This window comes from Anastrepha obliqua, chromosome 1 (genome assembly GCF_027943255.1).
Source record: "Anastrepha obliqua isolate idAnaObli1 chromosome 1, idAnaObli1_1.0, whole genome shotgun sequence".
NCBI lineage: Eukaryota > Metazoa > Arthropoda > Insecta > Diptera > Tephritidae > Anastrepha > Anastrepha obliqua.
Window position 1 is genome coordinate 69,264,750 of NC_072892.1, and position 14,089 is coordinate 69,278,838.

General features: G+C 35.8%; 1 protein-coding gene and 1 non-coding gene across 13 annotated transcripts in view; one reads left to right on the plus strand and one right to left on the minus strand.

Moving 5' to 3' along the window:
* The window catches only part of LOC129253536 (TLD domain-containing protein 2), a 323,786-nt gene that overhangs the window by 114,765 nt on the left and 194,932 nt on the right, over positions 1–14,089 (minus strand). For 4 of the 12 annotated variants that reach the window (XM_054891965.1, XM_054891960.1, XM_054891959.1 and 1 more), the window contains 5 exons: positions 9,044–9,520; positions 8,891–8,952; positions 8,612–8,820; positions 5,832–6,384; positions 5,597–5,760 (listed from right to left, as the gene is read on the minus strand). In XM_054891965.1, coding sequence (XP_054747940.1) covers positions 5,597–5,760; positions 5,832–6,384; positions 8,612–8,820; positions 8,891–8,952; positions 9,044–9,520 — 1,465 coding nt within the window. Of the gene's footprint in view, positions 1–4,987; positions 5,120–5,596; positions 5,761–5,831; positions 6,385–8,611; positions 8,821–8,890; positions 8,953–9,043; positions 9,521–13,086; positions 13,320–14,089 lie in introns of those variants that run through there. The other 8 variants (XM_054891966.1, XM_054891964.1, XM_054869107.1 and 5 more) reach the window with 7 other exon arrangements.
* On the plus strand, positions 12,453–12,524 carry Trnae-uuc (transfer RNA glutamic acid (anticodon UUC)). Its single transcript has one exon. It is a non-coding gene; the product is annotated as a tRNA-Glu (tRNA).

Consider the following 14,089-nt stretch of genomic DNA (forward strand, 5'->3'; position numbering starts at 1 on the left):
CGGAGTCGGAACAACATCAAGACGCACACCACAAATAGGAGGAGGAGCTCGGCCAAACACCCAAAAAGGGTGTACGCGCCAATTATATGTATATAAACTTGCGTCCGCCTTTAAAAACTTGTTCGCTAAGAATGCTGCAGAGGCTCTCCATAGCATTTAGGTCTGGTCTAACTGCGGCCCACCTCAGCAGGCATATTCTTCGGCACAAAAAACGCCTTTGTGCCCTTAACGCTGCGAATAGATGCATTGTCCTGTTGATAAGTCCAAGAATCACCGAGAAATTATTCGGTAAAATTCGTAATTTTCTGCGTTCTGCGTTCATCTTATTCCAAATTAAACAAATTGGTCATAGAGAGCCACCGTGGAAGTTTCGGGAGTGACGCGCTTGTCGCAGCTCACGAATATCTCTCCAATACTTCTAGAAACCATAGATACTAATTTTTTTTTTTTCATCGTTAAAATGATGGATTGCCATTCGTCATCCTAGAACTTATGATTATACATATGTAGGCGAAATCAAGTCTACATCTTTGTGACGTGGTGTAAGCTTCGATTCAGCTAGTCTGTTTTGATATTTTAAGTTCGAACCTTCACTCAAAATATGCTATATTCTTCTCTTTGTAAAATGGAGAGAAAGTTCACATCTAATTTAGTTAGGGATAGTGTTTTTTGACAGCCAACCGTCTTATCTCTCTGTTGTACCTGTCGTCAATCTTAGGCTTCGAACCAGTTCTTTTAATTTTTCCGTATCCACCAAAATTTTCCAAAAAGTTGAGGATGCTATTTCCATGTAGTTATTTCGCTTAGTGTAGTTATAGAGCACAACAATTGCCCTTATTCTCTAGCTAGATTTAAAGTAAAATAAAGTGAAATGAATCATGGTTGAAGGTAAGGAGCAACTGGTTGTGCTCATCGGCATTACTAGCCTCGAAAGCAGTGCAATAAAGGTGAATTTACATTCACATGCCGTAGTTTTGTACGCATCAAATTTATTTCTGTTAGGCAGTTGAGAATATGAAGAAGTTAAAAAACTTTAAAGTTCAGAATAGTTTAATGGCTTTATTAGTAAAGCGTTGACTTTTGTGGAACAGATTATGTAGGAGCCATAATATGTTTAATCTATATACAACTTATAATAAAACCTAAAACAGCGCATAGTAAATGCTCGCCTATTTTTCTTACACTTCTCTGAATCAATAGGAAAATGTTTACGCACTTCTGAGGATTTTAAAACTTCTTTTGCAACTTGTGATATTTAAAGGGTGTTTTCTTTAGAGGTTAGGTTTTCAAGATGAAATAAAATGTATATAATTTAATGTTATGACCAAGAATTTAGCTTTATTATAAAGATAAGGGTTTGCCATTATGTTTTAAAAATGATTTCGGGCAAGTGGCCGCCGCGGCTGGCTCGAATAAATTCCAGCCGAGAGGCCCAATTTTCGACCACTTTTTGCAGCAATTGGGGCTGTATGTCAGCAATAACGCGCCGAATATTCTCTTCCAAGACGTCAATCGTCTCGGGCTTATCTGCGTAGACAACCGACTTCACATAGCCCCACAAGAAATAGTCCAGCGGTGTTATATCGCACGATCTTGGAGGCCACGCCACAGGTCCACGGCGCGAGATAATGCGCTCACCAAAAGTTTCCTTCAATAAATCGATTGTTGCGTTGGCTGTATGGCATGTAGCGCCGTCTTGTTGGAACCAAACGTCGTCCACATCAACATCGTCCAATTCAGGCACGAAAAAGTCATTAATCATTGCTCTATAGCGCTCTCCATTGACTGTAACATTATGGCCGGCTTCATTTTTAAAGAAATATGGACCAATGATTCCCTCTGCCCATAGAGCACACCAAACAGTGACTTTTTGAGGATGTAACGGCGTCTCAGCAATGGCTTGTGGATTATGTTCACTCCAAATGCTACAATTTTGCTTATTGACATACCCATTCAACCAAAAGTGAGCTTCACCGCTGAACAAAATTTTCTTGTGAAAATCGAGATCGGTGGCCATCTCGTTTTGGGCCCATTCACCGAACGTGCGACGCGCTTGATGGTCGTTCGGCTTCAATTCTGGCACGAGTTGGATTTTGTAAGCCCGCAAACCAAGATCCTTCCGCAAAATCTTCCATAAAGTGGATGGGCACATCTCCAATTGCTGCGCGCGATGGCGGATGGACTCATTCGAGTCTTCTTCGATACTCTGCTCCACAGCAGCAATAGCGTCTTCGGTGCGCACTGTACGACGTCTCTGAGGATGCGTATTATCCACTAGAGCAAACGTGGTGCGAAACCGATTCATGGTTAATCGAATTAGTGACTCTGATGGACGATTATGTCGACCGAATATTGGACGCAGCGCGCGATGCGTCGCGCAAACCGAACCATTATTTTCGTAATAAATTTGCACGATTTGCAAACGTTGTTCAGGTGTAAGTCTATTCATTATGAAATGGCAAACCAAACTGAGCATAAATCAAGTGACAGCTGTCAAAAAGACCATCTACGAAAAAAGTAGTGCCAACTTGAAACCTAACCTCTAAAAAAAAAACACACTGTATATTACTGTTGTCCCACAACTGAAGTGATCTACAATTATATGGCGCCTACGATCTGCACATTGTTTTCTTTTTACATGTCGGAGGAGGACCTCCAACCGATCTGTGGATCAAAAATATACTCAGCTACAGTGACTGTTTCTTTCTCGACCCGCAGCTATACGAGGGCATTTATTTATATTTAGTAGTAAAAAAAATTATAAATAATAGATTCATGATTCGTCAATTTCTACGATCTGATAGACCTTTTCAAAGGAGCCCCATTAGAATCTTGCACTACTTATATATACAGAAGTATATTTATATACGATTAAGGACTGTTTTCTTATCATTATTTCACAAATGTTTATTGATGATTGTGAAACTAATCAAAAACCTATATGTAGATATCGAAATACCTAGAAATACGAAATATTTCACTAATGGTTATTTTCCCGTTTATGTAAATTAAGTCTAGGTTGGATAAATGTTTTCTTTACTTAGGCTATTTTTAACTTAAAGAAGTTAACTTAAAATAGTAAAGAGTGGTTTATCGGCTGGTTTCACTTTAAATCACGTTATTTTTACGCTGCCAGCTATTGAAAGTGGCGGAAACTCAATATCATACATATGCCTGCAGACTGAAGTAGGCCAACAAAATTTCTAAATCTTGAAAAGCTAATTCTAAAGTGAGTACCTACTTCATCAACCAGACAGTTTATTTAGTGAAAAGATATTTCAAACTAGTCAAATTCTCATCTCGACGACTATGTGAAAAAATGAAATTGACCCCAGCAGTGATGGAAATAACAGTAAGTAATTTTCATTGGACATATTTTCGGAAATGCTGCTGGAAGCGCCACTTTGGCGATGGAGCCATAATTACCGACAAGTTGTGGGTTGAAATACAATAATAAAAATATGAACTTGAGTGACTTTTGGTTTTAGCAGAAAGACCGAAGGCACCTAAAAGACGACTAGTTGTTTTTTGGCACAATTACGTTCTGGATATTGCAGCAGATTAAGGGGTTATATACCTTGTGTTTTTCAAAAAAATCAAAATAAATTTTATTTCTTTATCGTAAAGTACAATCCCTTGAGAACATTTTCCAAAAATTTCATAGAGATCTGAGCAATAGATCGAAAGTTACAGCGTTTTAAATTGTGCGTCGTCACGTCCTGAGCGTACGGCCTCATGCGACGCTTGAAACTTTAAACGCGATTATCTCAAAAACGTGTTTTTCCAAAAATGCTTTTGCGGTGGACGCGATTGAAGATATAACCCTATACTAATGAAATCTTTTCGATTTTTTGATTTCAGTTGACTTGGTGGACTTGAATCGCGTCCACCGCAAGCCTCTTCCAAAAAAAGGGTCTTGGGGGAAAACGCCATAACTCCGCCATTTTTAAATATTTTTACACAAACAAAGCCTTTTTTTTCTTTAAACATTGTAATATCCAATAATAAAAACTTTTATACAATAAAATTATTGCTACATATCTTTAAAAAAAACCCAACTTTCGCTAATTTCACCGGACCACAAGGTATATAACCCCTTAAACTCTTACCCAAAATACTCAACATATATCCGGCATGTGAAGGTACCCTCATGATACTAACCACCTCTTCACATGTTCACTCAAACCCACATCTCTAATAGCCCTTTTCCTATGGTTCCATTTTCTCAGAGCCGGAAAGTAAGTTGTGATAATACCCCGTTGGCTTTTCAAGTTCGTGAAATAGAGCCACACACCTTTAGCATTAGCTTGGAAATTGAGTTGAAAGGATGATCCAGGACAGGCAGCAACTTGAATAAAGTTATATTCTAGAAACTTAATCGGAAGTTTTACCTTTTCCACTAAATATTGAACTACGCTCTTTATGCATTCTTACAAAGCAGCCAACTGATGATCCACCCTTTATAATTTTTCTTTATTTTTTTCTATGCTTTAGTTGTACAACAAACTTATCAGGATTAAAATTTTATTGGTTTTTACTAAAATTTTATAAATAAATAATTAACAAGTGCAAGAAGAGAGATTGTGTGAATAAATAATAAACCCTTCTACATACAACACATTGAAGATTTGGATGCCACATATTTACATGGAAAAATAAATCAGGAAAAAATAAAACAGGAAGTATGTGTTCTCGCACCCGCGACAGCACAATTGGGATTGATTTCAGAATTCAAAATTTAAATGTTTTACTTAAAAAAACCAAGCACATAACTGAACTTACGACAATGAGGAAGGAACGAAAAATAATAAGCACTCAGGATTAAGTTTGCTATTTGATATTGCGGAGGACAATGAAACGACACTCAAGCACTTTAAAAAAACCCATAAAAACTGCATTTTGTCTTTTTTCGGTTTCAAAACTTTACAGTTGTTGCTTTCTATGCTATTAACCAAATTTAAATAAATGCAAAACAACTAATTCTTACCCAGTGGAAATATGACCCTCGGAATGAGTTGAATGCGGAGTCAGTGGTGGCACTGGTGAGCCACCAGAGTCTTCGGACGGTGTTTTTGAAAATAAATTACCACCCAACTCTGAGACCAAAGTGATGGGTGAACTAAGAGTATTTGAACAAAACAAAAATGTGTTTTTTCCGGTTTTTTGTTTGGAGTGAGGTGAGTTAAGTGGAGTAATGGGTTGTGGGTTTGAAAAGTACGGATAGTAATAAAGTAAAAATATTAGTTTTGGTATTTTTAGTGTATGGTGAAGCGAGCGTGTTTGATTGAGCATTGGAAGGGTGCCGTTTTGTACGTGAATAAAAATTCGAAACAAATTATTTTACATTTTTCGTGATTAATTAGTGTTGATAAGTGTTTTTTAATTTCAAAATAAACATATTCCAATCGCCGCAAGATTAGTGAGCGTTTTTGTTTTACAAATAATGTCGGTTTTGATTTTGGAAAAGAAGAAAATCAATGAAAAAAAGTTAAATACCAATTAATTTTGCGCTTTTCATAAAATTAAAAGGAACTACGTAAGGAAACTTTCAACTTTCAATACTATTAAAATACGCTGCATTTTTTAATGAACTCACCTTGAGAATACTTTCGAAAATACGCTCTGATTCGAATCGCCCGTATTGGGCGCCGATTCAGAATCCGCTGACTTGCCGAGGCTTCCACCAGTGCCCGGAGGGCCACCTGCTTCGCCAGTGAGACCTTCAACCCATGTCAATGGATACGATAAGCGTTTCAACATCTATTTGAAAAAATAAAACAGCAACTTAAAAATAAATCCTACAAAATCAATATCAATTCTAATTTGTATACTTTATTTTTCTTTTCGGCATTCTTGTCACTCTGATTGGCTGTCGCCGCCGCCGATGCCGCCACTGCCGCAGCAGCTTGTTGCTCGCCATTGTTGTCGTCAACGCTGAAGCTAACGCTAGAGGTCTTCTTACGTCCACCACCTGCACCCGAGCCCGCGTCGAGACTTTGTGCGCTCAGCACGGAGCTGCGCGGCGGCGATTCGCTCATCAATGACGGTGAGATGGTTTTCGGCGGCACCCAGTCGGAGCTCAGCACAATATCGGCGTCACTGTAGACGGTCTTCTTTGGTATGGGCTGCAAATTTGGTATGGGTTCGCGTATATCGATGCCAGAATCGTAGCATGATTGCTTCGATAATTCTTCCAAATGTTCGAGATCGGCGGGAGCCAAACCGCCAGGCACGCTCACACCGACACCACTGACTGCACCAACACCGCTGATCGAGGAGGTGGCCGAGTGTGGATCCTGCCCACGAGCGCCACTATCGATGGTCGTTTGCGATTCGTTGTCGCCCTCGTCTTCCGATGATCTTCGAGAATTAAGATAATAAAAGCTGAATTGTTTGAACATTTGCGATTTTATGTATTGTATGTTTGTGAAAGCACGTGTAGCAGTGGTTGTGGTAATGGTGATTGATACTCGTTTCGTTTGAGACATATCGGTCGGTATGGAAACAAAAGATGGATAGTGTCAGTGGTACCATAGCAGTTGAGAGGGAGACACGAGAGTGGATGTTGAAAGTTGTAGCCAATTATATTTTGCCATAGCAGCAAAAAATCCCAGTTTTCGGTATTTGAGTTTTTTGTTGTGAATTTTTTAAAGTTACATACGGTACATGTGTGATTGTGAGGAAGTTTCACAACGCACATTGGTATGAAAATATAGAAAATAAAAATTTAATAAAATTAAATCGAATTCGAAACTTTACATTTTTATAATACTTATATAACAACAACCAATTAGTGTACATAGGCACACGCACATAGACCCACACATATCGTCTTTGCATGCGTGATTAGTCGGCGTGTGAAAAGAGAAACACGAGACCCCGTATAGAGCGAGAAGGGGTTGAACTGTCGTCAATTACTTACGGCCTACTTTAATGATGATATGTTTTTAATGGGTGTAAATTGATAAACAAATATCTATGAATATTAGTATTTATATAGGGGTAAAAGAATATATTTTTAGGTGAGAAAATTGGCAGCGGCTACCAAAAAGTTAAATAACTTGTGTAAGTCAGTAGAAAAAATTAGTACAGCGAGTGTGGCGTTTTTAACACCTGACGTAAAATATGAGTGCTGAGCGAAAAGAGAAGTATTCGATACGCTCAAAACGCGTAAGGTCAATTTGATAGCAAGTAAATAATACTAAAAATCGTTTATATACTTAAAATTTCTCGGAAAAAGTTTTTTAAAATATTTAATATAACAGTTTTTTACTCTCTCAAGGATACAGTTTTTCTTTGAATTTTTTTTAAAACTCGACCTCAAACTCTTTTATCGATACAAAAAAGCATTACGAGGAGCAATGAAGGGCAGCACCACCTTAGACTTTGGAAAATCTTATTTTTAATGTCTTAAATACAAATCTCAAATACTTTTTTAAACTTTGCGGAAAGAGATTACTTATTTCGATCGGTTTTGCAAATGTCTTTGAAATATATAAAGAAAAATATCGATCGTCAATACCATAGATTATAAAAAAATGTAGGTTTTTGTTCCAGGTCAAACATTTTACGTGAAATCATTCCTCAGACGAAATACGGTGTCTAAAATTGGCTCTCTCACCGCCATTTGGTATTAGAATAATAAGAAATATCAGCAATATCTATTAAATAAGCCCTTTGAAAATAAATCCTTAATTGTCAGCCTTAGGCTTCTTTTTTGGTCAGTTGTGGTGTTATTCCAAGGCACCCGAGCAATCAGTACCAAATCAAAAACGGATTCACTTTAGAGCTTTAGTGAAGAAGTTTTTTTAATTGGATTTGAAACCAGAAAAAGTTTTTATATATGAGTTTTTATATAAAATTCCAAGTAATATTAAAATTGTCCTATACTGCCTCTACATTGTCTGAGTGTATAGAAATTTTCGTCACTGCTTAAGTTTTATGGCTTCAAAAGACATAGAAAGAGATAGAGCAAAAATATATGGAAAAGCCGAGTTGTTATAGATCGGTTGTTACGAGTTTCATATATTCAAATTGGATACATTTTTTAGTTTTTAATGTTTATGTGGAAGTGCGATATACCTATGTAAATAAATCTTTACATATATATTAGGAGGTAAACTATTCTCCAATCAAACAATTTTATTGTTTTATTTTGAATGTTAAAAAACGAGTGTTGTCTTAAAACTCGATAGCATTTACTTCAAAAAAATTTGGGAAACAAATTTCGGAATACCATTGTGACTGACTAGGCCGATCTTAAGATACATCAAATGTAGGTAAGTTATTACACTACTATCCTTTCTCATTAAACTTTTTGTAAAACTATTCAGGATTATAAGAATAATTGATTTAACTTAAAAATGTCTTTATTGTATAGCTGTCTTTTTTTACCTTAAAACCTCAAGTAAGGATATACATGAAATACACATGGGATAAACTCGCATATTCCCGTATACATCGTTGACCCACCCAGGATACAAAGAAACAAAAGTTAGCGGGGGAAAAGTGAGAGACGAGCACAAAGACGAAGGCGAGAACGTAAACGTAATTAAAAATGCATGCGGCGTAAATTTTGTAGTAAATGACAATTTGAATGCTGATTGCTTACCGATCCTTGCTTGGTATGGCCCAGTGATGGTCCAATAGGCTTTTGCGTCGTTCCTCCAGAGTGGTACGCGTATCGGATAGATTAAGGCTTTTCTTCATATCATCAGCGTCAGCTTCGTCAGCAGTTTTATTGGTTTTCGCACCATCATCATCATCATTATCAGTCTTAGCACTTTCTTTGGCTTCCACACCCTTCTCGTCATCTTTCTGCTAAGCATAAAGTACATACATATATTTCACATACATACAATATATGTTAATATGCTCAGCAATCACTTACATCACGTTCGCCCGTGTGCGAGCACAAAGATTCCTGATCGTCACATGTTTCCATCGAACCACCTGCGTTTTTTTAAATAAGAATATATTAATACATATGTGGTATGAATAATATTACACTGCATATTTATCAGTTTTTTATGCATACAATTACCTTCCGCGCGTTGTTTGGCCGAACCACCATCCTCTTCGCCCGCCTCTTCCTCCTTGGCCTCTTTAGCCTGTTGCGCTTCTAATACTGCTTTTGGATAGTAGATTTCGGCATTTTCATTTTGCTCAGTATTCACACCGCCTGACACGCGCATATGCGCTATATCATGAAAGATTGCCGCGTTGACGACCAATTCCATTGGTGCAATTACACCATAACTCTCTGGTCCATGTTCAATTACTAGCGGATCAGAAACGTTCGGATCGAACATAACGGCATTGGGTGTGACCAAAAGGACACCACCGACAACACCTTGTCCATCGGTGATATGGCGTACATTGATTTTGAGGAAACGTTGTGTGATGACAGGATCATCACTCTTGTTGGCATCGGTCTGTGCGTTGTCGGCGCTCTTTGTGGAGTCGACGCGTTCAATGTGTCCCGGCTTTGGTGATCCCGGGCGAAGACCTTCAAGTATATCTGTAATAGAGAAAATAGAAAGAGGGTGGACTTAATTAAATATTTGGGAGTCGTTTATGAAAATATTATTACATGGCAAGATTTCTACACACAAAATTAACCCTAGATGAAGGGGCTTTGGAGCCATGTCTAATTTTTTAATTATATTTCTTCTTCTTTGCTTCTTTTTAAATTGCATGTTATTTTGAAACTTGCATTTATTTTTCGCTAAAAGGACGACTTTCACTCATTACTGATATATTCATTCGCTTACCGATGTTACCTTCAATATCCGAGTTGAAAAGTCCAATAATTGATTTCGTGAATGGGAATATCTCTCTTTAAATTCCTCAGCCCAGGAATTTTTTTTTTTTGTTCGAAACATTTTGATTGATGCCGGATCATCAATGATATGTAGGGCATACTCTCACTAAAACAAACCTCCTCTTTTCGGCTGACTTCCACCCCGAGACCGCATTTGCACAACATCGAGGGTTAAACAGTGTTTGTGTCTATCAACCACAAAAAAAAAAAACCTGCCTCCAGACTCTCTACTTATGACATATGGTGGTTATACGTTGTTAATAGTCTGAATTACTTTCGTTATGAAGCAGATGGAACTTCGAAAGGGTGTGATAATGTCATGGGCATTACCTTCTTGTCTGCGTATGATATGGTCGTGAGTAGTTAACCCAAGCATCTGTAATTGTCGCCCGTACGTCCCAGCCCAGGAAGGGTCTTAACGTCCAACTTTCTGTAGTATTATCATGCACACACAAACAAGACAATCAGCTGTTTATGAACTTTCCTTTTTTGTGATAATTTTAAGTTCGCGTGCTGTTTTGAATTTTTTAAGTACACGACGACAGATTTTAATTTAACATAATATTTGTCTGCAGTCTTTTGATACCCAAATTTGGAATGGATACAGTTTACTTGAACCGGAGTACTTATAAGTTTATAAGAGTGCCAGAGGCTGAGTGACAAGGCTTAAATGGCACAATCGAATCTTTGATAAGATAAGAGAGGAGATTTATGATTCATTATTTACAATGATTAATTATACTTTAATTAAATAACTTCCGAACCGGCTAAAAACAACAATTTGTAGTCCTATTGGTAAGTAATATATGATATTTTTACTATCTATTAGCGAACCGGTGAGTTTGTTGGTAGATAATCGAACCTTGAAATTTTAATTTTCTTGGCTAGAACTTTTGGTTAACCGCCGTTTCGTGCTGCATAAACATTATTTACAGGCAACAAAACTATTTATTAAGCACGAATCTGGGGCGAAAAATTTACTTCAGTCAAACGGGCAATTGTTTCAACTATTAACACAGATGTTATCGCATTTATATGTGTGTTGTTTTTTTTTTATTTTAGTTTTAAGTTATGTAACTATTATCCAAATAGGTAAATTGTAATTTTAAAGTAGGATCTTAAATTGTTATGAATTATAAATGCAAGGGAAGTGAATTTTTTGCCATTGGCAATTGGTTTAACATAAATGGTGTCACGGGAGTGTCTAAAATATATCACTCTATAGTAAAACTTTCGACATTTTGTTCAAGCTATTGGGTAGGCCATATATGATGAATGGCGCGACTGACACTGATTCCCAACTCAGCAATAGCTGTTATTTTCTTCATATAGACCAATAAATTTAAAGGGCTCGTTTTTGGGTAGTCCCTACTATGACTCACAACCGTAAACCGTACACACCATTTTTGAAGTGCATCAGCAATTGATGATTTAGCCTCAGAATTTTAAATTTGGCGAAACGCTTTCCACTGCAAAATATTTTTGTAAATTTTTAGTCATAGCTTTGTCGTGAATTTTTGTATTATGAAAATTAACATAGATGAAAACGTATTCATATTCACCTATGAATGGCTCGAGGAATCTCATTGCAAATTATTTGTGGAAAACCGCTTATCACTATCTATAGTTGCATACGCAATCGATCAATTACATGTGTGTGTATATATAAAACACATAAATCAGCAGCGCCTAAGGATTTAACTTTTATTGACTGAATAATTTGCTTCTTAATACGCCCTATCTCCAAAATAATAAACCAATTACTACTGGCGGAGAAACCTTCTTTCTTTAAACAGTGACAGCACTTCAGTATTAGTTCGTGCATTTTATCTTTTTCGGTTGATAAGAATAAAAATAAAGAAGCGATAGTATAATTAACACCTTTTAAGGGGGTATTCTAGTCTACAAATTTGAAAAAAAAATCGATTTTTTTTTGCATATTTTCAAAGTTTAGACCTTCAAAAATATGCCTTTCAACGGATTTTTCAAAATTCGAGTTATTTTCGGAGATACAGCGGATTTTGTGACGTGGCGAGTCGGAATTGTAGCTCAAACTTTAAATGCGTTTTTCTCAAAACTCCTTTTTTTTTGAGATGGTCGTCATAATATCCCAAGTTCTACTTGACCGATCGCTTTGAAGTTAAATAAGAATTTTTTATTACACATCTGTCTATCGCGCCTGCCTCGGATTTTGAAAAATTTAAGGCTGAAGTATTTTTAAAAAATTTGAAAAGGTAAAAAAAGAGGGTAAAAAAAGTTTTTTTTTTTAAGTTGACGCTATTTTGTGAAGTTTTTTTCTTTGATTTGGCGAAATCCTATAGCGACGTCCTAACTAATAAGAATTTTTAAAATTTGTTCGTTTTAGATCACTGCAAGGGTTGGAATCATGTCAGCCATGGAGCACTGTTTTTATGTAGTTTGTTTTTATTTTTTTTTTTTATACTTTTCCAATATTAATAAAAACCATAAAAAAATTGATAGTAAAAATGTTTTTCATTTTTTTTTACCTTAGTTTTAAAAATACCTAAAATTAAGCATTATTGATACTGACAGGAAAGGTTTGTTTTCTTTAATAATAAATTTTTTATTACGAAGCAATATAAGGTATGCAGTGGTAGAGTTGTCAAGGTCCCATATGGTCTAGTGGCTAGGATATCTGGCTTTCACCCAGAAGGCCCGGGTTCGATTCCCGGTATGGGAAGAAATATTTTGGAAAACTTATTTTTAGAAAACTTATTTCTAGTAGAACATATTTGATGTGATTACTAAAATGTCATTTTAATATTATTTTAAAAAAACCGCATAGAAATTCAAAATCACATTAAAATTTGCATTTTACGTACAGCTTACGTACGAACATTGATTTGTTATAAGTGATACGTATGTATGTATTTCTAACTTCAAATTGTTTTTTTTTTTTTTTGCACACACAATCAGCTTAATACTTTCAAACCTTCATTAACAATAATTTAATACACAAAAACGAAAAATCGTTTACTGTTTACGCATTTCCCCTCAGCGCAGCTTAGTAATTTATTTCCTCATAATTTATGTGTCCCTGAAATTTCAAGTTTTATACATTCGCCGGTTAGTAAGAAAATTATAAAATCGACGTGTCTTTTAACAACGCACATCAGTTACTTGAACCGTCGCACTTGTTTGTCTTTAGTTTTTTTTTTCTTATTAAGTTTTTTAATTAACACATTCATCTATTGTTGATTTATTGGAAACTGTAAATAAAGAACTTTTGTATTTATCTTCACCTCCGTTACGCCAGAAGACCGCTGTATGCATTGTCTCTTTTATTCCCTTGCCTTGCGCCAATTAATATGCCGATTTTGATGTTTTCTGTCAAACAATCACGCACTTTACACTTTAATTTTGTTGCTATTAACGACTCTCCATTAATAGCTATACACAGTTTTATGAAAATCTTTGTTTAGAAGAAATAATTGGTCTCATGCAAGTTGAAATTTGCAAAACTCCTGACTTTTGTTGTGTTGTTGTTTTTACGTGTGTTAAGTTAATGACAGACAAACGTCAATAGCATATGTGTTCCAATAAGAATGAATTGGAATGAACGAGTAGCAGCAAATAAGCAAGAGGCAGAATGAACGTTAGCGAAGAATGAGTAGGAGAAGAGTAATGATGGTTGACAATTCGGTGACAGTGCTGCCACAGTATGGAATGAACAAAGCAATATTCATAAGTTTCTTTAGTATACCGAAATTGAAATGATTATGAAATGAAATAGTTATTTTACTTATTTAAGTATATGTATAGCAATATATGTTTATAGAAGAACTTTTTAATTGGAAATAATTTTGGAATATCTTAATACTTTTCGAGCATTTGGTCAATAAATTGTGCGGAGCAACATTCACATCATTAAGCTTATTAAAAGCGTTTGTTTATTTTTTTGACTATGATTTGTGCATGGCGCACAAATTAAAATTTTTTGAGTAAATAATTAAAACATTTTCTAACAAAAACTCTAAGTATTATAAATAAATCTAGGCTTAAATAATAATATTAACAACTAATTGCAAGTAAAAAAGTTATTTTACGCTTTCTAATGCACAATTTATTTAACATAAATAAGTTATTATCTCAATATTTTGTAGGAAACGTGCGACAGGTTGTGGAAATTCGAGTGAACAATTTTTTAATGATAAAAATTAACCCTCTTACGGGCAAGGATGCCTTAGAGCATTAATTTTGAAAGTCAATTACTTTAACTGTTCCACTTATTTCCATACCGCGTGG